General features: G+C 40.4%; 1 protein-coding gene and 4 non-coding genes across 7 annotated transcripts; all 5 read left to right on the top strand.

Annotated features, from left to right (window-relative positions):
- Position 1: 1 nt before the first annotated feature.
- On the top strand, positions 2 to 24,824 carry WDR43 (WD repeat domain 43). 3 transcript variants are annotated; one of them, XM_075147307.1, is made up of 18 exons: positions 2 to 291; positions 4,800 to 4,934; positions 6,579 to 6,700; positions 11,907 to 12,027; positions 13,223 to 13,362; positions 13,873 to 13,975; positions 15,072 to 15,136; positions 15,497 to 15,668; positions 16,193 to 16,279; positions 18,116 to 18,247; positions 18,708 to 18,845; positions 19,685 to 19,771; positions 21,149 to 21,180; positions 21,989 to 22,052; positions 22,964 to 23,077; positions 23,528 to 23,597; positions 24,229 to 24,284; positions 24,380 to 24,824. In XM_075147307.1, exons 1-18 carry the CDS (start codon positions 61 to 63, stop codon positions 24,497 to 24,499), a joined length of 1,989 nt encoding a protein of 662 aa, XP_075003408.1. In that variant the 5' UTR covers positions 2 to 60; the 3' UTR covers positions 24,500 to 24,824. The 3 variants fall into 3 exon arrangements, with proteins under 3 accessions (XP_075003408.1, XP_075003409.1, XP_075003410.1); XM_075147308.1 differs by lacking the exon at positions 19,685 to 19,771; XM_075147309.1 differs by lacking the exons at positions 22,964 to 23,077; positions 23,528 to 23,597; positions 24,229 to 24,284; positions 24,380 to 24,824 and adding an exon at positions 22,133 to 22,944.
- On the top strand, positions 7,134 to 7,210 carry LOC142081511 (small nucleolar RNA SNORD53/SNORD92). Its single transcript, XR_012673373.1, has one exon. It is a non-coding gene; the product is annotated as a small nucleolar RNA SNORD53/SNORD92 (small nucleolar RNA).
- On the top strand, positions 12,169 to 12,252 carry LOC142081512 (small nucleolar RNA SNORD53/SNORD92). The gene has a single exon (XR_012673374.1). It is a non-coding gene; the product is annotated as a small nucleolar RNA SNORD53/SNORD92 (small nucleolar RNA).
- On the top strand, positions 13,484 to 13,567 carry LOC142081513 (small nucleolar RNA SNORD53/SNORD92). The gene has a single exon (XR_012673375.1). It is a non-coding gene; the product is annotated as a small nucleolar RNA SNORD53/SNORD92 (small nucleolar RNA).
- LOC142081510 (small nucleolar RNA SNORD53/SNORD92) lies at positions 17,079 to 17,157 on the top strand. The gene has a single exon (XR_012673372.1). It is a non-coding gene; the product is annotated as a small nucleolar RNA SNORD53/SNORD92 (small nucleolar RNA).
- Positions 24,825 to 25,452: the final 628 nt, after the last annotated feature.

The raw sequence follows: 25,452 nt of genomic DNA, 5'->3' as shown, positions 1-25,452 counted from the left end.
GCACGGGGCGAGCACGCGGCGGGTGCATGCGCCGGCGCGGAGGGCCGGGCAAGGAGCGCCATGGCGGCGGCAGCGTGTGGCGGGGAGGCGGCGGCAGCGGCGCGGGCCCTTTGCGCTTTCTCCCCCCGCGACCGTCGTTTCTTCGCCATCTCCAGTTCAGATGGGCGTCTGCGGGTGTGGGAGACGGCGAACAGCCGCTTGCAGCACGAATACGTGCCCTCCGCTCACCTCAGCGCTGCCTGTACTTGTCTGGCCTGGGCCCCGCCGGGGGGACGCCCGCCCCCCAGCAAGGTACGGGCAGTGTGTGAGGGGAGGGTCGCCGGGGAAAAAGGAGGGGGTGGGATGGGGACGACGGCAGCGTCCACGCGTGGCCGCGGCCCGCTCGGCTTCACTCCGCCCTCCCGGCGCCATGTGGCGGGGGTCGGCGTGGCCGGGCAGGCCGGCGAGCGGAGGCGCCGCGTCCCGGTGCGGGGAACGGGATAAGGGCCCCGTGGGGGAGGACCGGAGCACCGCAGGGTTCAGCCACGGCCCCCCCGCGGGGTGCTTGGGGCATGTCCACACCTGACGTCCCCCGGCGTGGGGGTGCGGGGAGGAATCCGCTCCCCTCAGAGGAGCATCACAGGACTGCTCTTCACAAGGCAAATTTCACGTGTTGGTGGGGGAAGCAGCACTGGACTTTTTTTTTTTTTTTTTTTAACAAAACAGAAGCACTGACTGTAAAATTATTTGTCTTTCGTATAACCTGCATGGAAGAAGCCTTCCTTGAAGGAGCAAGGTATGTTACTTCATGGCACATCTCACCTTAATCGAAAAGGTGATGCTACAGAGCAGGTCGGTTGCTGTGTGTCCACTTAGCTTACGTGCAGTTCACATTCCAGTAAAGGCAGTATCTCTCCACACTTCCTTACCCTTGGAAGTATTTCCATGCAAGCTGCTATGCTGCCAGTGATGTGTCTTCCCGAGCTCAGGAATCCTGCAAGAAGGTATTCAGTAACTTTATTCAGAGCACTCATCAGAGGGCTCAGATGTTCTCCACCTTGAATTTGTTTTATTTAACTTTATCTCAGGTGAGCACTCGACCTGAAAATATCTGGAGTGTATACAGTAAGGTACCTTTTCATCCTCTTTATGTTGCAGTAATCCTCTGTTTTTTAGCTAGAACATACCATTGCCTGAGGAAAAAATGTATCCCCTTGGATAAAGTATGTGAAATCCTCTCCCTTTATTATAAGAAGTAGGGAGGGCTTTTTGAAATGCGTTTTGGTATATCAACAATTTAGTTTATTTGAAATACTGTAAGAGATATTTCAAAATGCTTAACACACAGATTACCAATCCAAAGGAGGGCATTATTGTCTCATTTTTCTCAGTTGAGCAGCTTTGTCCTCGAACTTTGAAAACTCCCAGAACATTTGAAGAATGCGACAGAAAGGATTAGTTTTAGATTGGCCTTAACCTGTTCGTTTGTCACGTAACTTGAAGAAAAAAGGATACATGCATTAATTGCGGGGCTGTGTAGGTTCTTCTTCACTCTTAGATGAACTGAAACTGGCGTGTTATAATGGGGTTAATCTATCCTGTGTGCAATAAAACTTAAGCTAACATAGTGCACTGCTGTGGTGCCCTAAGTCAAGCACAGGAGGTTTCTGAGTGGCTTTTAAAAACTAACCCTTTTCTAGACACCCACCCCTAAAACCCCCAGATGCTCCAATTTAACCTGGTTTAGGATTGTACAGAAAATGGGCTTAATCAGACAGCATTTGGCTACCTCTCAGTGCTTTCTAATTATTCCAGTAGTTTGAATGCTGCCCACTGCTTGAAAGTTGGTACGTTTTCAAGTGGAGCTGGAAAACATACTGTTTCTTGGAATAATTCTGCCATAAACTTTTATAATTCATTGGTTTGTCCTTGGATGGAACCGAAGAACTAAAGCTGTGATGGTTCTACCAGTACATTTTATTGAATGTGGTTTTTCTGACATTATTTAGTCTTTTTTTCTTTTTTTATTCCTGGAGAGTTGACATCTCTGTAGGTAGTACTGGTATCTGGTGTTCAGGAGTAAAACTGTGCCAGTAGATATCCATAAATGGTGTTTGGCCAAGTTACACCTAAACTAAGTATGTTTTGGACTGCTGCCATGTTAATGAAGGCCATGTGTTACAGGGGAATATTAGAAATTAAGTTTTGAACTGCAGGCCCTGGAATTGCTGATGCAGTGGTGGGTTTTTGGTTGTTCCCTGCACATGTGCTTTTGTAGTGTCAGTGCTTCCTGCTTAAGGTGTTCACCATCTCCTGCTCCGTGAAGTGGTGCCTTGTGCAAGAGTATGTGGACCACCGACTTTCAAAATACCTTCTTCCACTTCCTAATAAGCTGCAACTGCTCTGTCATCTTCAACTCTCAAGACTCTTTAGGCTTTTAAGTGCTTTGCTTCACATGTAAGCAGCAGAGATCGGATTTGTTTTTTTAAAAAAAAAGTCTCAGTAGCTGACCTACTCAAGTAACATTATGGAATAATATGTGCACAATCCCTTTACAAATAACTTCTTTTAACCAACTCTACTAATTAAAACACTGTGCTTTTTCAGGCAAAGTTGAAGGATTTCTAAATAAGCTTGAGTTCCCATAAATCTGCAAAAAAGTCAAAAGGAAACATACTTGGTATAGTTCAGCTCCCTTATCCTACCTTATCCATGAAAACAGGGTGCTCTTATATTTAAGACCCTGATCCACAAGTGAACCCCACATGGACCTCTACTGCAGTTGGCAATCTGTCTATGTACTAATCTAATGCAGGGTAGAGAAGTTTGATTGTGTTTTGTTTTTTTTTTTAATTTTTAACTTTTTTTTTAGTTCTCGGAGTGTTTTTTCAAATAATCTCCAACATTAATAGGTGTCTGAATTTTCCACTGGCATTTCTTTCATGCAAAAATTTCTGACAAAATGCCCCACTAATAATGCTGATAAAGGGTGGTCAGTAAAGAAATACATGTGAAAAAATAATTGGAAAAACCTTTACTGCCTCTAGCTTTCTTCTTGACACTGGAAATAACTGTGGACTTTAGTGGGAATTTTGTTGTACCTTTGGGTTGTTCCAAGGGAAATTGGCTATAACAAACTGAAATGAAGGGTGAACAAATTTTAGTTAAAAGATTTATGCAAGGGAAGAAAATAAAATCTGTTCTTAATTGTGGTTTTGCTTTGCAGTGGGGGTACGTGGGGTAAGTACCAGCAAACACATAAACTGTACTTGCATCTCCACTGGCTCTGTGGCCCTTGTCTTTGCATGTCAGACAGCAGTTTCAAGGTGGCTTAGTTGGCATTGCTGCCAAAAATTTAACTAGTTGACTCTTTTCTCATATTGTCTTAAAACCTGGTTGTGCTTTGCGACTGTCATGGTTTCTTAGCACCTATGTTTTCGTAATATTTTATAAACACTTTTCTTTCCCAGGGAAGGTGAAGCCTAAACAAATGCTTGCAAAAACACCAATGTAATCTCTTTTCTCAAGAGACTGCTTTTGATGCAAAAGTATCTATATAGCATTTTGGTATTTATTGGCCTAAAACAAATACACTTTTCCTTGCAGAAGGTGTTGTCTGTGTTAAATACAGAGGAAAAAAAAGTCCTGCTTCAAAGAACCAAAGTATTTATCCTGCACTGTTAAACTTTTAAATCTTAGTTGTGGTGAAAACTCCCAAATCCTGATTGTCGTTATATCTCTGGGCCTGAGTAAAAATTATTTGCGTTCGCTGTGTGATGTCTGTTGTATGACAGATCAGCTACACCATATGGAGCTTGCACAGAGCTGATTCCTCACATTTTATCAGTCTCCTTTGGCTTCTTCTGGCTGTTCATCAGTGCAAATATATCTGTTGCGTAGAGGAAGCATTAGCTTGTATAATTTGTTTTTTTTTTTTAATTGGAGAGAATGCTTTGCTGTGATGTAACAAATGTAAGGAGACTTAGCAAAGTCCAATTTAAAAACTAATCAGTAGCATTAGGGATGACTTTTTTCTTCTGAAGTCCTTGAACAGTTTTTTCTTTTGTGTGTATGTGATAAGTTATGTGGGATTAACCCAGTGAGAATAAATGTAGTGGCTTCTTCTGCCTTATTTTAGTTTCACATGCTCAAGAGCCAGTTTTATTCCTTCTCACCTTCCCAGTGATGTGCTGTATTCACCTGTGTTTGGTTAAGAGAGGCAAAGTGAAATCCCTCCTTGAAGTGGTTGGTAGCACTTGCAAAGCAAGAGGGTGAATACTTAAGAATTGCCTCTGGTACTGACACCAGGATTTGGGGAGAGCTTCGAGTCCTGGTTACTTCCCTCTGCCGAGTCGGGTAGCACTTTCTTTTTAAGAGGCATTATGAATACTTGATATTTGCAAGACTCTTCTGAATAGCTTTTGAGAAAAAATAAACTGATCGTTCTTGATCAGGCGTTTCCATTTTGCGGATGAAGTATTCTGATCGTGTTAATCTTTACCTCTGCCTCTGGGATACGAACTCTATGAAAAACTTAAATGTGGTTTTTTGCCTCGTGAATGTGGTCACTAGGCTAACAAAATGGCCTCCACCAAATGTTTCCAAGTGACTCATAGCAACTTTGTTACCTTGTTCATGGAGATACAAGATGAGTCTCTAGGTTGCTGTGCACTTCAGTGTCTTCGTTTTGTGTCTTAGCAGAGTTTGTGCTGGCTGACTGGGTCTCAAACTTACAGAAGTGTTTTTTCCCCTCTGCTTTACCACTGAGAGTAACTGGTCAGACTAATTAATTTCATGCTTTCTCTTTTTTGATTTTCCAGGATGGCCCCCAGAGGAAAAAACGGAAGTCTGAAGTTGCAGAAGTGGACAAGCAGTTAGATATCCTGGCTATTGGTACAGCGGTTGGTAGCATTTTGTTGTACAGCACAGTAAAAGGAGAATTACAGAGCAAGCTAGTAAGTAATACGCTCTTTATCACATGCTACCAAATACTGATGGTTTCAGTCAGAGTATGCTGTTCTTTCTGCTGCTCAAAAATGGAATAAACTGACCTAATTATTCAGAGCTTTTTTTGTCTTAATAGCTGTGTATATGAATAGAGGTGCAGTAATTCAGGTGCTTGGGAATCTTCAAGTGGTGCTTTTTCTGTTGTTGGCCGTATGTCCACTTTGAGAAATCTTGGTTTCAAAGTTAATGAAATATCTTAACATTGTGCATGGGTTTGTTATTTTGCATTAAAAATAGCAGTAATGATGAAATGCCTAACTGGAGAGTTAAGTCCTCCATGGGAGTGTTGTACTGTCAGTTCCTGCACAGTATTGTGGGAGAAGAGGGCAGGATTGAAGTACTCGTCGACTCTTGGGAAGGTGTCGTGTTGATGGGCTTTTCTGTACAGATGTAGATTTACCTCCCTTGTGGAAGCTTTTGAGCCCTCTCAGCACATGATCTTTCTCGAATGAGAAGATTCGCTGATTTTCAGAGTTTGCCCTTCTCATTGATAACTTCCCTGTTACTCCAAAGTGCCTTGGTTTTAGTCTTGGGTTACATAACAAGCAAAATAAGTCTGTATGAATGACTCTCTGCAATACTTGGAGATCCTTGGGCATACTTTTACTTCTAAACTCTTAGTTGTGTGTAGGTGATCAATGTACATGAATTAAGAGAAAGCAATGACTTCTTAAAATCATGATCCATGCAAGTGACACTAGCTAACAAATATCAACTCTGTTTTATGGAAAAGCTGTATTTATACCAGCAAACTACGAAGAAAATAAGAGTTTCAGGTTAGAATTTTCAGTTTCAGTTGGTCTGAAAACACTGACTGCTCTTCTATAGGAGCAGGATAGCAGTTGTTATTTGGTGAGTACTTTTTTTTTATAGGTAGGTTGAATTAAAAGATTTTTCCTGCTAGAATAAGAGCCGTCACTTTTAGCTGTCCTTAGTGAACAGAATGTCTTGCTGTGATGTATTTTGTCTTGCTCAAAACTGATTTGCAGTGACACTTTTGGGAGTAGTCTGAGCTGGCTGGTGCCAATTCAAATAGTGAAATTTTATAAACTTCAGGAAATATTTTCATAAATGATTAAAGTGTATATTTGAGCTGCAGAGATTTTGGTTGTTAAGAGAGGTGAATGATAACCCTTTGTAAGGTCTTCTGATCTGATGATAGCTCACTGGAATGCTGAGTACAAAGGGAAGGATACTCATCTCTGAATGTACTTAAGCAAGCAGGCACTTAGATGACTATCAGCAAGACATCTGTGCTAGCCTTTCCTTTGAGCAAATTTCATACTGTTAGACAGCCTTCTTTGGCTGTGTGTATAAAAATAGTGGGCAGGACAATTTTTTTGCCAACTCTGAAGTGCTAGAACAAGAATTAATTCAAATACTTATGTGTGCATAAGTAAATATGAAATATCTTTAGCTTATATAACTGTATATGTATACTGGTCTTTAAAACCACACCCTCTCTTCAAGTTGCCAATGATTTGAATTTAGTTCTCGAAAGAGCAGCTTGTTCACATTATTGGTGTGGGGAAGACTCAGTAGTCAAGACTTCTTCATTTATTAATGAGTTGACCCTCTTTTACCTTTTGTAGGATGGTGGTCATGACAACAGAGTAAACTGTGTGAGATGGCATCAGGACAACTGCTGCTTGTATAGCTGTTCAGAGGACAAACACATTGTGGAATGGAACGCACAGACCTGCAAAGTAAAGTGGTAAGTGATGCCGGTTTTAAGTCAAATTTGTTCGCACTTGCTTTTGTGTATTTCCTCCTTCACAGGCTTTAGCGAGGGCTTGTTGGAAATGCTGCACTCTGCTATCCAGGCTTCATGCCCACTGTACAAAATTGACTGTTGGCTATTATTTTGCTGAGATTGGAAGTGGTTTTATTAAGGGATAAAAGAGTAATTCTCGTAGTTGGGTTTCTTCCTCTGTGTATTGGAAAGACTAGATAAAATGAGTGACTGCGCTGAGAGGGATTTGGGTCCCTCTATGCTAACTTTTAGTGGGACGTGGGCTTCCAGTCACTTTTGTGAAGCTGAAAAATCTAAATTCTAGAAAATATCCTTGGAAATATGGGGGACCAGATACTAGAACACCTCACCCCAGTTAAATTGGTTACATGCACCCAGCTTTGTTCAAAGGGCCTTGCTGTGATGATACCCACTTGGTTTCGCTCACTACTGATGTGCAGTGGGGACAGTTCCACTTGGCTGTCTGAGCAGGCTGCTACTTTTTAAACTACCATTGGGCAAAATACAGCTTAGTGCAGACAACAAGATGTCTGGTGTAGGCATTTAGTTTCTTTTGTAATAAAATAAAACTGTTTTTAAACCTAAAAGGAGAAACCAAGATTTCTATTAACGATCCCAGCCTAGTGAGTCATGGTACCTTGACCCTTCTCTTATGCTGTTGTTTCTTTTTTGTAATGTTTCCCACTGTTGTGTTATTCTTACTGCAACTCTACCAGTTTTGTTAAAGATGGTGTAGGCACTGCAGGCAGCCCATCATCAGTAGCCTCTTTGATTTCCCTAGAGAGGAGATGCATCCTTAGATTGTATTAAGTTGAGACCCTGACCTAAAGTAGCAGAAGATGGCTGTAAAATCTCCCTTTAGCCTTTTCTTCTTACATTACATGTAAGAAGAACACACACCTAGTTCCCTCACCTTTTCCTCTTACATTACATGCTCTAGTCCCTAAGCCTTTTTTGTAGCCCTCCACTGGATTTACTCCTCTATGTCAGTGACTTTCTTGTACTGTCCCAAACTGGACATAGTGCTCAGGTGCAGTTTCAAAAGTATTGCACAGAGGAGAGGAATCACTTTCCTTGACGACCTGGCCACACTCTAGCTAATGCAAATCAGTATGCAGTTGACCTCATTGCCACAAAGACTCACTGCTAACTCTTGTTCAACTTGACTATGAGGACTGCAAGCTCCTTTTCTGCAAAGCTGCTTTCTAGCCATTTGTCCCCAGCTTGTTCTGGGATTTTTCCATCCCACGTGCAGGACTTTACATTTTCCTTTGAGCTTTGAGATTCTGACAGCCTGTTTCTCAAGCCTGCAGAGACGCCTCTGAGTAGCAGCCCTGCCCTCCAGCATATCAACTGCTTTCCCTAATTTGGTATTGAATGTGAACTTGTTATGTGTGCATTCTGTCCTGTTTTGAGGTCACTAATGAAGACCTGGGCAATTACTGAGAATGTTGAACAGTATAGAGATGTCCTTAGGGAGTAATACCAGTAACCGGCCACCAGCTGGACTTCATACCAGTGATCACAACTGTTCAGTGATGCAAGAGCCAGCTCTTATCCCTCCTTAGAGTCCATCCATTCAGTCTCTATATTTCCAATTTGTCTGCAAGGATACTATGTGAGACATTGTCAAAAGCATTGCTAAAGTCAAATTAAATGGCATACACAGCTGTCCTCTCATCCACCAAGACAGTGTCTCATTAAGGAGGCAATCAGGTTGGTTAGACACTATTTGCCATTTGTAAATCTATGCTGGCTGTTCCCAGGCACTTTTTTGACCTTTGTGTGCCTGGAAATGGCTCCCGGGTGGATTTGTTGTATAATCTTCCCTGTTGTTTCCTGGATTCTCCTTCTTGTGGATACATTTTGTCTCTTTTCTGATGACTTGAAAAGAAAAAAAATTTCTCCTGAGCTACGTGACCACTCAAATGATAAAGTGATCTTGTAATAACACTGGCCTCAGCACTTCCCGTTCAGTCTTAAGGAGTTGCATGTGTTGGATTTGCTGTTGTGATCCTAATTTGATTTCCCTTTGCTTTGCTCCCTCTGGCTCTGGCACTAGGTTTGGGAACATGGGAGGCCTGAGAGACTTTGCTCTTTGGTGCTTTGGCCTATTCTATGTACTGAATGGGTCCCTACACCATTCAGCAGCAGGCCCTACTTTCCTCAGTCATCATCTTACTGCTGCTGATGTGCTGCATGTAGATGTTCTTTTGTTGGCCTTCATATTCCCTGCTGGTTTGAACACCAGCTGAGCTTTGGCTAATTCTGTCCCTGCATGCCTGGACAATATTTTTATATTCCTCTGTGTAACCTGTCCCCACTTTCACCTTCTCTAGACTTCTTTTTTGTGTTTTTGAGTTGAGTCAGGGGTTACCCGCTTGGCCAAGTCAGCCTTCTGCAATACCTGGTGATTTTCTGCTCATTGGAATGGACCATTCTTTTGCTTTGAGGAGGTTATCCTGGAAGAGCAACCAGCTTTCCTGGGCCCCTTTGACCTTCAGGGCAGCCTCCAGTGGGATTCTATTAATCAGTTCTCTGAATAAGTTGCAGTCTGCTCTTTAGAAGTCCAGGGTTGTCATTCTGCCGTTTATCTTGCTTGCTTTTCCTAGGGTCTTTAAATCCATTGTCTTGTGGTTGCTATAGCTGGAGGTTGTCATCAACCATCACATCCCTTACCAGTTCTTCCTTTTTTTTTTTTCGAGTATCTGATCCAGTAAAGCACCTTTCATAGTCTGATTGTAAATCACTTGCATCAAGAAAAGGTCCTCAGCACTTGCCAGCAATCTCTGGGTCTACTTGTGCCCTCTGATGCTGCCCTTCCAGCAGTTGCTGGGATGGTTAAAGGTCCTTAGAAGAACCAGGGCATGGGATTAGGAAGATTTATCGACTTATTTTTGAATTGGACAATCTGTAGTAGATGCCCACCACATTACCCTTGTTGGTCTCTTCTCATACTTACCTGTAAGTTCTCTACTGGCCCTTTGCCTGTTTCAGAGGAAAGCTCCATGCATTCATGCTACCCTTTTGTGTGGAGAAACGTGTCTCCTTTTTGCCTTCCTGGCATGTCCTTGCTGAAGTGCCTTCCTAAAGGTCCATTTATTGCAGCACTCCTGTCTTGCAAGCTATCCCACTGTTTCTCTGTGATCCCACCGAGATCAAAGCTCTGAAGCTGCCCATGGACATGTCGTTCGCCCTGTTTGTACCCTATAGCGCGTGTGTTCATGTACAGGTACTTGAGATGGGTCCCAGTCATGCTGTGCTCTCGGGAAATGTGAGAATTTTTCCTGTCATGCGTCATCTTGGGTGTTTCCTTCTGCCCCTGTCCCATACCACCACTTTTTTGGGGGCTGTGGTTGTAAAAGGTAATTAGAGGCATTGTATTCTTTAATTTTGAAGATGGCAACAAAAAACCATTCCTGGAGTGTATACATTAAAAGTACACCAGCAATATAATATCATGCCTTTTACCTAAATTTTTTCTCTGGTGATATTATGAGTCATACCTAAGGTAAATGACATTGGAAAGAGTAGAAGAAAACAATTCCCTAAAATTTTACCTAAATTGATGAGACTAGAAGGAACAAATTATGCAAAGTAGTTGCTCATGCCCAACGTACATGTGAGGATGCCTGCATTCTTTAACACTTGCCAGGACCTGGAAATGAATCCTTACGTATCCCACAGAGAATTCAGGATGGTTGCTCCTGGGGTAGAGAAGTGTTCAATTTCTTTTGATTTGTAGGCTTCTAGACATTTTCCTATAGAAGTATGGACTGCTAGATAGGGAATTGAAACCACGTGGCTTTAGGCTTGACTTTCTTAATTAATGTAGAAGTAGTCCATAGAACCACTTCAGGAGGTCGGTCTGTGCAGCACACATTGAAACCTCTGGCAGAGGGACAAGCTGTTGGGGAAGAGAGAGTTTCTGAAGAGGCAAGACAAGGTGTTGGAGAGTGCTAGTCTAACACATTCTGGATGACTACTTGTTTCTCTGGTTGTAGCTTTTTCATGTCTTAAATACTCTGAATACTCAGAGGCATTCTGTACATCTCCTTATGCAACTTCTTGTTTCATGATATCCTGTTTAAAACTCTTCCCTGTAAAATGATATAGTTTCCCTGTAAAATTGTATAAGGAGTATCCAAAGTAAAAACTAATGGATTTTTGCTGTTTTATACTCTGCAGTCCAGTTTAGACTAGTCCTTTTTGTACATTTAAAAATACCTTCTTGGGTTTACATTATTAAATGGTTTGAAATTCTTAGTCCTGCCCTTCTCTTTGGAAGAGAATACAAAATCTTGTCATACTCTCCGTAAGGTGCAATGTTGTTTGTCAGATTTGTAGGCAGTAAAACTTTCAGCTTCTATGAAGTCTAATCAAAAGTGATACAGTAAATGAGCTCTGTTTTGGAAGACAGGAGAGGCACTGCTTGGGCAAGTGAAAGTTATTTGGAAGTATTTCCAGAGCAGCTGTTTACAATCAGAATGCGATGGGTTGCAGAGTACTTCCTATCTGTAAAGGGTTTGTGTTAATGCTTTCCTTGCAATCTTTTCCTGCGAGAAACGTGTAGTACTCAGACTCCTTCAAAGCAGATGCAAGCTTTTCATGACAGCATCTTTCTTTTTTATTTTTTTTAAATAGTGCTTTGAACCATAGATCTTTAAGGCAAAGTTTATTATTGTCAGTGTCATTGACAGACTTGGGAGGAGGGCCAGGAACTGAATGGGCTTGAAACTCTGAATTTTACTGTTGAGAAGGCCTTTCTGAATGGGTTGGTGTAAGTTTTTTGGATTATGGTGCAAAGAGAAGTCTTGGTATGGGTCCTCTTACCCTATTTTGAGTAGTAGAGAACTTTGAGAGAGGAGTTCAGAACAGAATAGGTAAATATTAAAAAAATGTCAACAGTTGTTCAGTATTAAATAGCTTTACATTTTTGAGTTGCTGTATTTTTGTGTAAACTAATTTGAAGGAAAGGAGCAGAAGCAGAATAGCTTTGACCTCATCTTTGACTACTTAAATTTGGTTGGGTTTTTTTTTTTAATAATTTTTGCCTTAAATTTTCCAGCATGGTTAATGTGGATTTTGAGATTATGCTAGTGAATATTGTTTCTTCAATTTCTTCCTCTTTTTCCCTTTGTACAAAAACCCTCCATCCAAATTTTAGCAAGTGGAAAGGTGACAATAGCAGTGTCACCTCTCTATGCATCAGTCCAGATGGGAAAATGCTGCTGTCAGCCGGTAGAACTATAAAACTGTGGGACCTGGAGACCAAAGAAGTCTACAGAGTAAGTAACTTTGTTAAACTAGATACAAAAAAAATACTTCTTGATTGGTGATATTATGTATCTAGTGTTTGCTGATAAGACATCTGAAAATTTCATTGGGTGTGAGGACACAATTGACAGTTTTGGGATTGCTGGAAGCTGTTGCTGTGATGATACCCTCAACTGTGGTTTCAACTTGCTGAGAGTTGAATGAGGACATTAAATTCCTTGGCTGTGTCTGAGCATGCTACCAGCACCCTTTCTCAAGCCTGTAGCAGAAAGATGGATGCTGTTCTTTTTCACTGGGTCCCTTTCTGATACCCTTCTAGTAGGAGAACTCGGTTCACCACAGTATTAGTTACTGCTGGCATGGGTTTGTGCATGACCTCTCTGACTTTTATATGAGTCCCTCATTAAAACCTTCAGGTTTCTTTGCTAAACTTTATGTAACTGGTGACATTACCAGTTTTGCTATTGAAACAGTTGGAAGGCATAGGAGCAAACCCCTCATTGTTCCCTGAGCGGGGCTCAAACATGAGCAAATTACCATGTTTTAGCTCTTCCATAAATGCAGTCATGTGCTCTTGCCTACTAGCAGATAGTCTCTGAATCTCCTGGTACTTGCTGTCAGGTAAGTGTGTACACAAGTGCTGTTACTGTGGTCTTGCTGGCACATGGCAACTACCATGTGTATCTGCATCCTATGATGACCAAAACCACTATTTACGAAAGTAGATTGAAGACTGATTTTTTTTTTTTTTTTTTTGGGGGGGGGGGGGGCGGCGAGTTGAACAGCCTTAGTGTGTCAGCAGACCTGTGCATTCGTCTTAGAGTTGAGAATGAAATTATGAATCTAGTTTCATTGTAAAAGTTGAAATGTAAATTGGGGGGGGGGGGAAGGGGGGGAAAGTGCTTTCTGACAGTAACAGCAGTACAGGTGGATGCGATTTCTTTTGCATGGACTTAGTTCCAGTGAATTTGCCTTTGATTCCCCATTTAACTTTTAAAATTCTGATAAATATCTGGAGGGTCAGAAGAAGTTTCCTTGAAATACAGAAATGCAAGGAAGCTGATAACTAGTAAAAAAATCACTGAAATATCCATGTTGACTTAGTAACACTTGAATCTTTCCTAACATCCTTTGTTAATTAATGTTTTAATTTTTGCCATATGACTGCTTATGGCAATCATTGTAAGATTCTTTTTTTTCTTTTAGCATTTCACAGGCCATGCTACATCAGTGTCATCATTAATGTTTACCACAGTGAAACCTATGAATGAAAATAAGCCCTTTGATGGAATTACAGGGCTTTATTTCTTGTCTGGAGCTATACATGACCGATTACTGAGTGTATGGTATGTGAGCTTTTCATAATTTGTAACTTTGTTTATGATCAGTATTGAGGATAGACTCAACAAGTATGTTCTGAACTCTGTGATTAAACAGAAGGTTAAGCAGAAGGGGCACTCTGGAGAAATGCAGTGATGATCTCTTAAGTGGTGGTTTCAACTCACTGATTGTTGAATGAAGACGTGAATTTCCTTGGCTGTGTCTGAGCATGCTTCCAGTTGCCGTTTGAATCACTAATGTATGCCAAGAACATACTGTGTAATAGGCTTCCTAGTTCTTTGTACTTACTGTAAGGTTTACTTTAAGTTTTCTTGCTAGGTTGGGAGTTGGGAGTTACTTTGCACTTGGAATTAGAACACTTTCTAAACTGAAAGCTGAAATCGGAGCATGAGTATTTTTGGGTGGGGTAGATACTACCACAGTTGCTGATGATTTGTAGGCTTTATAATGCTTTTCAGGTGCAGAGGGTGCTGTCTGTGCTATGGTAAATAGCGTGTACTGTTTGTATCTTCCAGGCAGATCAGATCAGATAGGAAAGAAAAGAATGCCGTGATGTCTTTCACAGTAACAGATGAACCAACTTTTATTGACCTGACGGTATCAGAAGTCAAAGAAGAGGTAGGACCAATAGTTTGTAACCAAATATGTTCAACAATTTTCAATTGTCACATCAGTTTCCTTTTAAAGGTGTAAAGAAAGAAGCTTGGTTTGTATTTGGCTTCTGTTATGCAGAGATGAGATCTGAATGCCAGTTCACGGGTGTAAGGATATTTATTACAGGTGCATTTATAAAGCTGGTAGTTTGAAATACTCATTTTCAAAGCTGCTAAGTGCAAATTCAGTGTTTTCTTCAGCAGTTTTCCTTGTGATGGCGGAAATGTCAGTTGTTTCCTATTTAGAACAATTTAGTAATCAAAATGGTTGTTAGAACTTGGTAGCAAAAAAACCAAAAAAAATTCTTTCTAAAAATGCAGTTTGGGTATGGTCCCGTTTTTTTTGATCTCAGGTGGCTTTGTCAGTGTAACTGCATTTTGAATTAACTAGCCTTTAATAAGTTAAAGTAGCAGTGTGCATTCCCCAAGTCTCTCAATTTCAGCAAGTACAAGTCTTTCAAAGTAGTTGTCTTATGAAAAAAGTCTGCATGTGAAACATGTTCACAAACTGTTTCAGTAATTATTTAAAACATTTTTCTCCTGCCTTTAGATTGCTTTCTAAAAACAGTATTTCATGCTAAATTTTCTAATGTTTCCAGCTGTGCCCTCTTACTGTATGTATTGGAGATAAGAGTATTGTGTAATGTACACCTGTCATTTAATTGCTCAGAGCACTCCTCTTGGTTTCATTCCTCTAAGCGTATTTTCAGTGTCAGCGTCTTTGTAGACCTATGCCTCTGGATGTGTTGGGTACCATATTTTTGGAACATTGCTGCTTATGATCACATATGTCTGCTACTGTCCAAACTGTTCAAATTTGGATATCTCAGTAGTGATACAATAAAGTACAGTTACGAGTTATCTTTTTGTTTCCTAATAGTTGTACTAAATGTTCCTGAGATGTTAGTGACTTTGATCTTTACGGATTTAGTTATATCTTTAATGTGTTTAGTTACTGAAAAAAGTCAAATTGTAACCATGCAACTGTGTCTTGATGTCCTGTACTTATGGGAGGTTTGTCCTTTGAGCTAATGAAAATCTTTTACTGTGCCTTCTTTCAGCCCGTGAAGTTAGCAGTTGTGTGTAGAGATGGGCAGTTGCATTTATTTGAACATATCTTAAATGGGTAAGTTAGTATTCATCTTGAGGGTGTCTTTGGGAAAGGTTTGGGATTACTGTAAGGCAAAATTCAGTCTTGTCATGCTGCTGCCTTTAAGCTCTTGTATCTGTTCACAAACCAGGTTCTTTGTCTTGGGTTACTGGACACGTTTTTGGAGAACTTAACTTGCTGGGGGCTGTGCTGCACTTTGCTATTAAGTGTTGCATTAGCCAAGATTTTGTGTGTCTGTACCTCATCTTAGCCATCTGTAAAAGGTGTAAACTGTCCGAGTTTGCTGACGACTTGCTAATGAAAGGTGCTTAGATGTGCAAGATACTGAAGTGTTTAAGCTAAACCTCTTGGAATTTTTTCATTCTTTTTTTTCAGTTACTGCAAAAAACCCTTAACATCAAACTGTACTATCCAGATAGCAACGCCTGGAAATGATGGGGACTCCACACCAAAACCAGTCCCTATTCTAGCAGCCGCGTTTTGCACAGACAAACAGTCTCTGGTGCTTGTGTATGGAAACACCTTACAGCCCATCATAGAGAAAGTGGTATGTAAAACTTACTGGAGAGGTTTTGGATTTTGTAATAAATGTGGACTGCAATACTGCTTTCAGTTGGAGGGATTTTTTTTTCTTTTCTTTTCTTTTCTTTTCTTTTTTTTTTTTTTTTACTTTTTTGAAATTGTTTAACAAGACAAAGCTTACTCCTTCCCCCTTTTCTGGGAGCTGACTGTTGCCCCTGAGCTGTTTTGAAAGGTGATTTGTATTCTTCCATTCTTTCAATTAAAATACAGCTGGACATTATTGCTGGCTGTTTCTTGCCACTTCAGCTGTTAATGAGTTAGGCCACTGAAACTGTTTTTAATACTGTTTCAGTTTAACTGTGTGAGCTTCTTTGGAGAGCATGGAGACCTGGTAAAAAAAGGGAGACGTGCAAAGCAGCTGCTGTTCTAGAGTGAAAAAAAGTTCATTCTACTTTATACCTCTGGAATTTGTTCTCATCTTTCGGTAGCATAATGAATCAGAGAGGTGAATCTCAAATATATTAACTGGCTTTGTTCCTGTCCTTCTAGTCTTTGAACACCACTGAATCCCATGTATGTTTGATAAGGGACATCCAGAAAGTGTTGTCACTTAAAACAGATGTTGCTTTAACAAAGGTGAGCTTTGCGTGAAACGTGATTTTGTTGCGCCTCTTGTTTTACTTTGGAAATGGTAGAATTCACGTGTCTCTTTTAAGATGAGGTTGAATTTCTGTATGGACCTGCTCAGAGCTGCAGTGGTAGCTACAGATGTCCATAGCACTCAGGCAGGTGTGGGTAAAGTGTGCTTCATGGCTGCTGTGTGTCCTAGTGTGCTCGCACACACAGTTACCCTCTTGTAGCTCATAGCAGGTCCTGTTCTCAGCAGGTCTGCTTGATAGACAGGACTGGCTGATGGTTTCTTTTCTGCTTGACATCAGTCCTTCCCTAGAGTCTGTCATTTTGTACAGCCTCTTTGACCCTGACCCTGTTTGGGATGGAGTTGGGATGGCTTTGTTTTAGAGTCTAAATAAAGGGTAATGGAGCCTTAAAGGGCATGTCCTTTTGGCTCTTTCTTGAGGTGGCCTTCAAGTGTTCTTACTCACAGGGATACGGCATCTGGGAATGTGAGCTTGACACTTAGATGGCAACAGTGTCCACTGAGGCCACTTGCCACCGTTTTCTCTCATGCAGGATCTCCTGGGGGTTTAGAGACAGGCCGTGAAGTTCTTAATCAGTGTGCATGTTCAAGGTCTTGAAGATTTGAAATGCTTGCAGTATCAGTGAAGTGAGCAGGCAGCGCTGTTTTTCTAACCCTCAAGTTACCTACTGGATCTGGTGCTGCATCACCTCGGCAGGGTTTTGTGCTGATTCCTCAGTCCTGGAGCTGGTGGGTGGCAGAGCTGAAATGCAGTGAGAGGTGTAGGAACTCCCTGGCATGCAGTGATGATACCCATCTTGGTTTCGCTTTTTGCTGAATTCCAGTGAAGACGCATTTCTCTTGGCTGTCTGAGCGTGCCTGTGGGGAGAAGGTCAGTGATTAGCATGGTGAGCAAAGGGGGTAGTATTTTAACACCATTGTTGTTCTGCAGTAAAATTCTTGACCCACAAAATCAATTTTTTTGACTTTTACACACAGCATATGGAAGTTGCTTTGCTCATTGTAGTAGATTATATTTGTATCACCTCAGTGGGCACCCAGCAGGGCTCCCACAACTACAGAAGTTGGGCAGGTACTGTGCAAACAAAGGCCTGTGCAGAAGCGCTGTGGTCAAAGAAGTGTTCTGGAAGTAGCATTCTTGATATTCTGGAAGTGGCATACCCCCTTACATCCTCTGTGGGTCAGGGGAGCACTTGGTTATTAAATACTGCCTTTAAAATTCAATCTCTTTTGTGTTCATTGAAGATGGATACCATAGCTTCATTGGCATAACCTAAGGTTGCTCTGTTTGTCATCGTGATCATAACCTAATTCATACTACTGAGTTCTGCATCTGAGCAATCCCTGGAAGAAAAACGGGATTGAAATGAATAGTAACTACCTTTTACTGTTGCATTGTGCTGCTGTTTGTGATCAGCTCTTACCTTCCAGTGGAAGCTGAATTAATCTGCATGCGATTTAGGGGCCTGAATATTAGCACATGTGGTATCTATTTCTAGCAAACATCCAAATATTTGTTGTTGGATACAAACACTTAGTTTGAAGAGTTACAGAACAAGCTTGTAAGAAAAATGATTCACAGGTGATTCCAAAGAGACTGTTGCTTTAGTTAATGATGAAAACTAGCTGACTATTACTTGAGGTTATTAATTCTCTTAAAAATGTAGGATTTTCCTAATATATATGTCAAGAAAATGGGTTGTGGCAGGCTGGTTTTACCGTGTGAGAGTCTCGGAATAAAATCAGTATTTTAAATTGGAAGAAAGTTCAAGGTATTAGCAATTCATGCAAATGTGGTTATCTCTGTCTACTAGGTAAAAACGCCTGTTGTGAACTCGGACACCAAAGTTCTAGTGCCTGGCATTCCAGGACATAGTACAGCTGTCAAAACTCCATCCTCGGGAAAGGAGAAAAAGAAAAACAAGAGGAAACCGGGAGAGACAGAGGTAAAGTGCTTCCTCTTTTAAACAGAGCAACAGTGGAGAAGCTAGAATCATAAATTGTCGTTACAACTTCTTTAGGTGAACTTGAACTTGCTTTGTTTGGCGTGGAAGCAAGGTTAATGATACCATCTTTCGGTATGAAAGAGACTTCCCTCTGCTCAAAACCTTTCCCTCATTCAAGCCCTGTGTGCTTTGCCCGTAGTTTTGCCATATTCCTGCAGAACTTTGTCACACGGTTGTGTATGTCTCTCTGTGCTAAGGTATATTACTGCTTTTCAGTCAAAACTTCATCTTCTCTTCTTTTCTCAGGCTGTTCACTGTCAGTACGTTAAAAAAAATAGGTAAAATTTCTGTTACTTTCCAGCAGAATCAGAGGGAGTGCTGTAGGTTAGGTACTTTGCTTTCAGCTGATGTTTCTGAGAAACTGCACTGAAACAGCACTGCCCTTGTTTACCGTCTGCAGGAAAGCATTGAAGAGCGCCTAGAGGCATTGGATATTGATGTGAGCAAAGTAAAAACTCCAGGTGGCCTTCCACAAACAGATAGCTTCGCGGTACTTTTGGTTCAGGGCTTGGAAAGCAACGATGCAGAAATCTTAAATGTAAGTGTTACAAGATCATTGTATGCTGTTTAGTCTATTCACTGAGACTTGTGGGGAGCCTTCCTGAAAGCCAGGGAGGCTGAACAGTCAAAAACCCGTTGTTTCTCCCAGCTGCCTTTTGCTGATTTGCTGCTCAAGGCAGTGGTATTATAAATGATAGTAGCGGTATTACTTCTTTGTTGTTATCTACCTTGCTTTCTGAGTCAGTCCATGAACTTTAAGGTGCTTCTGTTTATGATAAATTTGTTATGTCACAGTTCAGATGTTTTACAAGCAATGTTACTAATGCAGCCATCTCCCCTTTAGCTTGAGCTGGAGCATAATCTATGCTTAGTCTCCTGAGTGTACGGTTTCCAAGTAGATAGTTTGAAAAATGCATTGATGACAACAGTTTCACTTGCAAAGCTTACTGTTGCACTTGGACTAGGAGGAAATAATAGTTCTGGGGCAGGGAAATGAAATCTTAAGAATTTGATGCTGAATAGAAATTACTTGTCACAGATACTGGTGAAAGGCATTTATTTACAGAAGTAAAGCACGGGAAATAGTAAGGGAAATTTTAATGTGCCTGTGGTGCTTCATTTCTAACATGGGCTAGAGGCAATGCTAGATTGTTTTAGATGGGTTACTCAAGTGTCTTATTTTGTTAATTGTAGCTGACTTGAAAAATGGAACTCCTTTTCATAGTAAATCTTCTTTTACTTGTTATCCTCATCTTGGCATACAAAGGCAGTGGAGTGAAAAAAGAAATTTAAAGCCAGGAATTTTTGATTGTGCTCATTGCTTATACACATGTTAAAACTGAATGATTCTCTGATCATATTTTTCCATTTTAACAGAGAGTGCTTAACACAAGAAAGGAAAATGTAATAAAGAACACAGTAGCCAGAATGCCTATACATGCTGTCATTCCATTGCTGCATGAGGTAGGAGAGACTGCGTTTCTTGTCATACAAGCCACCTCTGGTTTGTGTTCTATTTGGGGAAAATCCGGGATATGTCTTTTTACCAATGAAATCGGTTTGGTAGTTTTACAGGACAGAAATTGTTCTTAATTTATCTCTGATACGCTCTTATCTTCTCTGGCTGAAGCTTAACCAAAGGACAAAGTGCCACTGTCAAAGCTAGGACGAGCATTAGATCATGTAATATTATCTTAAATGATTATGTGGGAAAAAGAAAAGGGAGGTTGAACTAAAGCTTGTTTAATCCATGGCAAACAATTACCATTACATCTTATTTTAAAGTATTAAAATGGATGATAATTTGAAACATGAAAATAGCAGTGCTATCCAGAGCAAGTTGTATGACCATAAATATGCCAGATACTCACGTGAAAGAAAGCAAAATAGAATACATAGTTACAGCAGTGAGTTTAGATAGCACTTGGAAATCGAGTGCTTTCGAAGGTAGCTCAGAAGCCCAGTTGCTATGTGACATCACTTAGTAATAATTTTAAAAGGGATTTGGCTTCTGAACTGCTTATTCAGTGATATTAAATAAAATCTGTATTTGAACAGAAATATTTTAATGATTAGCCGTATCTAGACATTACTTTGTTTAAACCGAACATCCATTAGTTGCTCTTGTTATGTGAATGACATTCTATAACATAAGTTAATGGTTAGATTTCTCTTGTATTTTAATGTGCTGGTGGCAAGTAAGATTTAATTTTTACTTATGGTACTAATCTTAACTGAATTATGCAGATGGCCTGGTTTTGAGTATTTAGACTTCCTTTAAGCATGTGTTGTGACTCCTCCTTAGACTTATGTTAATGAGGTGCACCGTTTCTTCTCTAGGACCTTTGTCAGAGAATCTAAGTGCAAGTGTTTGACTATATAATCTCAGTGGATGGACAGATCTTCATGTAACTGTCTTCTCCAGAGCTTGAGATTTGTTCTGTGAAATAGCCTTTACTTGATATTACCTTCACTTGTTTCCCCAACTTGCCCACCTTGTAACAGCTGCTCTACCAAGCAGATACAGAGAGACATATAAACAAAGGGATTTCCCGCTACTTATTCCTGCCAACTTTTAAGTTTCACTGGATATATTGCCTGTGAAGAGTTCCAGTTTTATTGTAATAATGAAACTCAGCTTCTGCAAGTTATCAGCCTGCGTATAGGATGGTAGAGCCAGCAATGTAATATTCTGGAGCCTGGCAATGGTTAATCCTAGCGAAGTTCAAATGCCTGGGGATCTTTCTGCCCCGATACTGGGGCTGTCACATGGATGTGATGATGGGTTTTTAAACTCATTATGTGTTTGTTACTTATTGCTGACTATTTTTGTCCTTTTAGCTTACGAAGAGATTGCAGGGCAACCCATACAGGTAAGACACAACTCAACTACAGTTTAATTCACCTGAAACTTTTCTGCTGTGTGTATTATGGTCCCTCCCTCCACCTATGTGATTGATTTTCATAGTAACTGTAACTAAACTGCAGCATCTTGAGGTAAAAATTCTCACCTGATTGTGGGTGCAAAGAGGAACTTTTATTAAGGCAGAGCTTTGTCAGGATGGCTGAAGTGAAATTAAAAAGGGAAAAGGATACCTGAAATAAGCATATAACCCTGAAAATATATCTGAAGTCCCAGAGTATCAACACTGCGGACCTGATCAATATGTAAAATAAAATAGCTATTAGATGTATAGCTTGTTCAGTTTAATTATCAAATATATTTAGACATCTTCTAGTGTTGTGTTTAACTAATAACAAAACTCCCCACCCCCACCATCTTCTTATATTGCTATAAGGATAGCTTTTGCTGAGCCTAGCTGTCCTTTCATAGTGGTGTTTGTTTGTTTTTTAAATAAAAATTCCCTTATTGTAGGTGGAGAAAAAACTAGCATGCTTTGATCTTTTATTCATTGAAACCTTCCATAAAAGATGTCAGAAGCCCACACCCCTGAACATGTCTAGTTTAATCCCTCACTTAAATGTCTGTTCTTTTCCAAACAAATAACTTACATAGGTATCTCATCTGGATGGATAGCCAAACTGTTATATTTCTATCTGCATTTATCTTTTTATATAATGAAAGAGGAGCACTTTCTATAAAACTGTTTAGCATCTAGAATGTGAAATGGGTGTTTCTTAGCCAGTATCTCTTTGATACCATTTATTTTTCTTTTCCAGTGCCTCACTAATGGTTCGATGGCTGAAATCCGTTTTTACTCTACATGCATCCTACCTTTCCACAGTAAGTATTTTGCATTAATGCTAATGGACATAACTAAAAGTAGATTTAAATGCTTAAATGTATGTATGTTCTTCCTTCAGGAATCTGTCTCCTGCTCTCCGCATATGGCAGTGCCCAAATCAATGTACAGAGGGCTATACTTCTGCCACTTTTGCCGAATTGCTGCACATCGGTTATAAATTGTTTGTCTTAGTCATTCATGACATAATTATAGTCATCCCAAAGTCAAACCAAGATAAGTTATGTCATACCTGTGAGATTTAGGGAACAAAATTACCGTCAAAGAGTAATCTAGCCTATGTCGCTAAATCTTATAGAACTGAATTTGCCTTGCTGTTATAATGCTTATCTTGAGACCATCTTGGGCATGGCTAGATTTACAGCGTAAAGGTATGCCAAAGTTGGCAGGGTAGTAAGTAATGTCGTAGCTTCTGGATTGAAGTCCAGCCTTGCCTTACAAGTGATGGATAAAGCACTCTTGCTCAGTTAAGGACAAGGCATTCTGGCACTGTTAGTCCTTTCTCCCACTTATTATAGGATTGCTGTGCGTCAGAACTTGCACACGCTGCTGAGGCTGCATTCGTACACTGGTGTATATTTAGTTCCCATTTACACAGCTTTCCAAATAGTGCTTCGACACCTGCTTACGGCAGTGACTGTGGAAAGGAAAATTAGTATAAGAATTGCCATGTTTTGAAAGTAGATGATGTTTCTAAACATGGCTAAATGTTAATTGATTAGGCTGCAGGTGGCTTCTGTGAACCCTCAGCTCTCCCTTCTGTCTAGAATAATGTGAGCAAGGATTGCTTGCCCCAAACATACAAAGGTAGTTTAAAAACTTAAAAATAATAAGACATTTGGGATGTGTTCGTCAACAGCTTCATTTTTCTTCATCCCTCCTTTCTCCCAAGTTGCCAGACCTTATTCCTCAGCTGGGAATGCTATACCAGTTAATGGAGAGCAGGGTAAAAACTTTACAAAAGCTTTCCCGTCTGCATGGAAGACTCTTCATTCTTGTCACCCAGGTGAGTTCCAACTAAATAACATGGGATATATAGAAGTAGTATTGTTTGCAGACTTAACCTCCTGTTGTGATTACATCTGATGGGACCTGTAATTGGGAACTTAATACTGCTGCTGTACAGCTACACTGATAACGCTCAAAGCAGTACACTTAATTGACTCTCTAGTCAGTCTATGTTCACTGGAAGTGTTACACTTTTTTTCCTGCCAAAAGTGTCTACTAACCCATAGAGTTCTAAAGGGGAATAAATAGGAGGTACTGGGCCACTTCAGAGCAGATGCCTCTAAAATTTTACTTTGTCCTTCGTACTTGTTTGGCTGTTAAACTACTACTATAAATGAATTAATCTGTGTTAAACTTGTAGACTTCATTTACATTGTTACAAGTTTTGTTGACTTTTAAGGTTGGAGTATATGATTGCATCTAAGGCTAATCTGCAAATTCCATTCAGGTTGCAGCATCGGAAACAGTTCAGGATGTAACTGAGGTTAATCAGACTGCAAAGCTGGTATATGAGGATGGTAAGTGTGGTATGCTAGGTGTAGCTCAGCTCCTGAATTCATGTGACAGGCGATACTTGATGGCTGTTTATCATGTTCCTTATGCTTATCATGTGCTTATCTATAAGTGTACAATCTGCAAGTAGAGAGTTTTTTGTGGGAAGTCCATGGCAGGAAAGCCAGTGGTTAATGATGCGGGCCTCTTGTAGTTGGTTGTTCTTCCTTCCTTCCCCTCCTTTTATTTCCTTTCATTCCCTCCCATCCCTGCTTCACAAATTAAGAAATCAGTTAATTGGAAGTTCAGTATGCTGCTTAACTTAACTGACAACCTCGAATTTCTAGTGTTAGCTGCCTTTCTGCTAACGTAGATACAGTCAAGGCACTTTTACGTTTGAGTCAGCAGGACAGCAAGGTACACTTCTGTACACTTCTAGTTTGGCCTTTTTTTTCTACTGGAACTTCATACTGTGTAATCGTAATGGAAGTGACTTGTTCCTAATTCATATTGATAAACCTAATCTTCAGGTAGAATTAGTTTTGGAATTGAAATAGCGCAGTTTGGAGACTTAGCAGCATGTGGGGTTGGGCTTTCTTTGCACAATGATGTTTTTAAGGCTGTTCTCCAGACTGAGGGATTGTTTTCTCTTTGCAGAATCCTCAGAGGAGGAAGGCTCAGATGATGAGATGATTGCAGATAAAGACTCTGATGTAAGTGGAGTTGGATCAGATCTTCTCCCATTTGCTTGTAACAGAAATTGTGTGACTGTCAAAGGTTCAAACATTGCTGTTTATTTTTCCCCCAGGAAAACTGGGATGAAGACGAAGAAAAAGAGGAGCAATCTGATGAACAAGATATGACTGTTGAAAAGGAAATCAATGGTGATTCTGATTTGGAACCAGAAAATGAAAGTGAAGAAGAATAACAGCACGAAAGAATAATTTTAACAGTTTAAAGAAGTGGGCCACCAAACTCGTAATTCTGGATCATCTTGCTGAAAGATGCCATATCTGCATATAGGGAGTGCAGACTTACGCACGGCCTGTGTGCAGAGGCACATGTGGGGCACTGTGCATTTCTGAATCCAGAATGTTTAACCATGCCAGCCTTCTCTCGCCCTATTTCCCTGCGCTTACTTATAGAAACATTTCTTCCACCTCATGGTCAGATTATGCCTGTCATGTGGACATGCATTTGTATCTCAAGTGAAATAAATCTGCCACCGCTGTTTGTGTGGTAAACTTGGTTCAGCTTTACATTGAATTTGTTTCAAATATTCAAGGATCAAAGACAACTGGTCTATACCTTCTTTCCATGCTTCAGTTAGCAATAGCAAGTGGGCATCCTGTTGCATTTTTTAAAAAAAAAAACAAAACAAAACAAGAAAAAAGGAAGAAAAAAAAAGATATTTTTGTAATATTTAAAATCTCTACTGAATTTCTTTTCTCCTCCGCCCCCGCCATCCTCCATTGGTTTAGCCATGCCTTGGCAATATCTAAATGCCAACCTGACTTAAAAATGGCTTTTTCTTTTTTTAACAAATTTGAACTCAAGACTTTTCTATGTATAAATCAATGACTTTTCTTGTGCTTCAAAAGGACATTAGAACTATCACCGGCTCCTAATTTTGTTTTAATGGAGGCTGTATATAAGTTTAATGCTAACCCAGAGGATAGACTGTGTTGAATTGGGTGGGGAGAGGGGAGTAACACAGGGAAACGAGAAGGTGAATGCTTGTGAATACGTAGCGCACAGCTATACCTTTATTACGGATTTTTAATCTCTCAGTGGCAGAACAAGGACAGCTATTTGCTCAGCTAATGGAAGCTGAAGTGGTGCAAACACATTTTTAAGAGCAAAACAAGGTAAAGGTTTGAG

Source organism: Calonectris borealis, chromosome 3 (assembly GCF_964195595.1).
Source record: "Calonectris borealis chromosome 3, bCalBor7.hap1.2, whole genome shotgun sequence".
In the NCBI taxonomy this organism is placed as follows: domain Eukaryota; kingdom Metazoa; phylum Chordata; class Aves; order Procellariiformes; family Procellariidae; genus Calonectris; species Calonectris borealis.
Note: the sequence above shows the minus strand (reverse complement) of the source record. Positions and strands in the feature narration are given on the sequence as shown.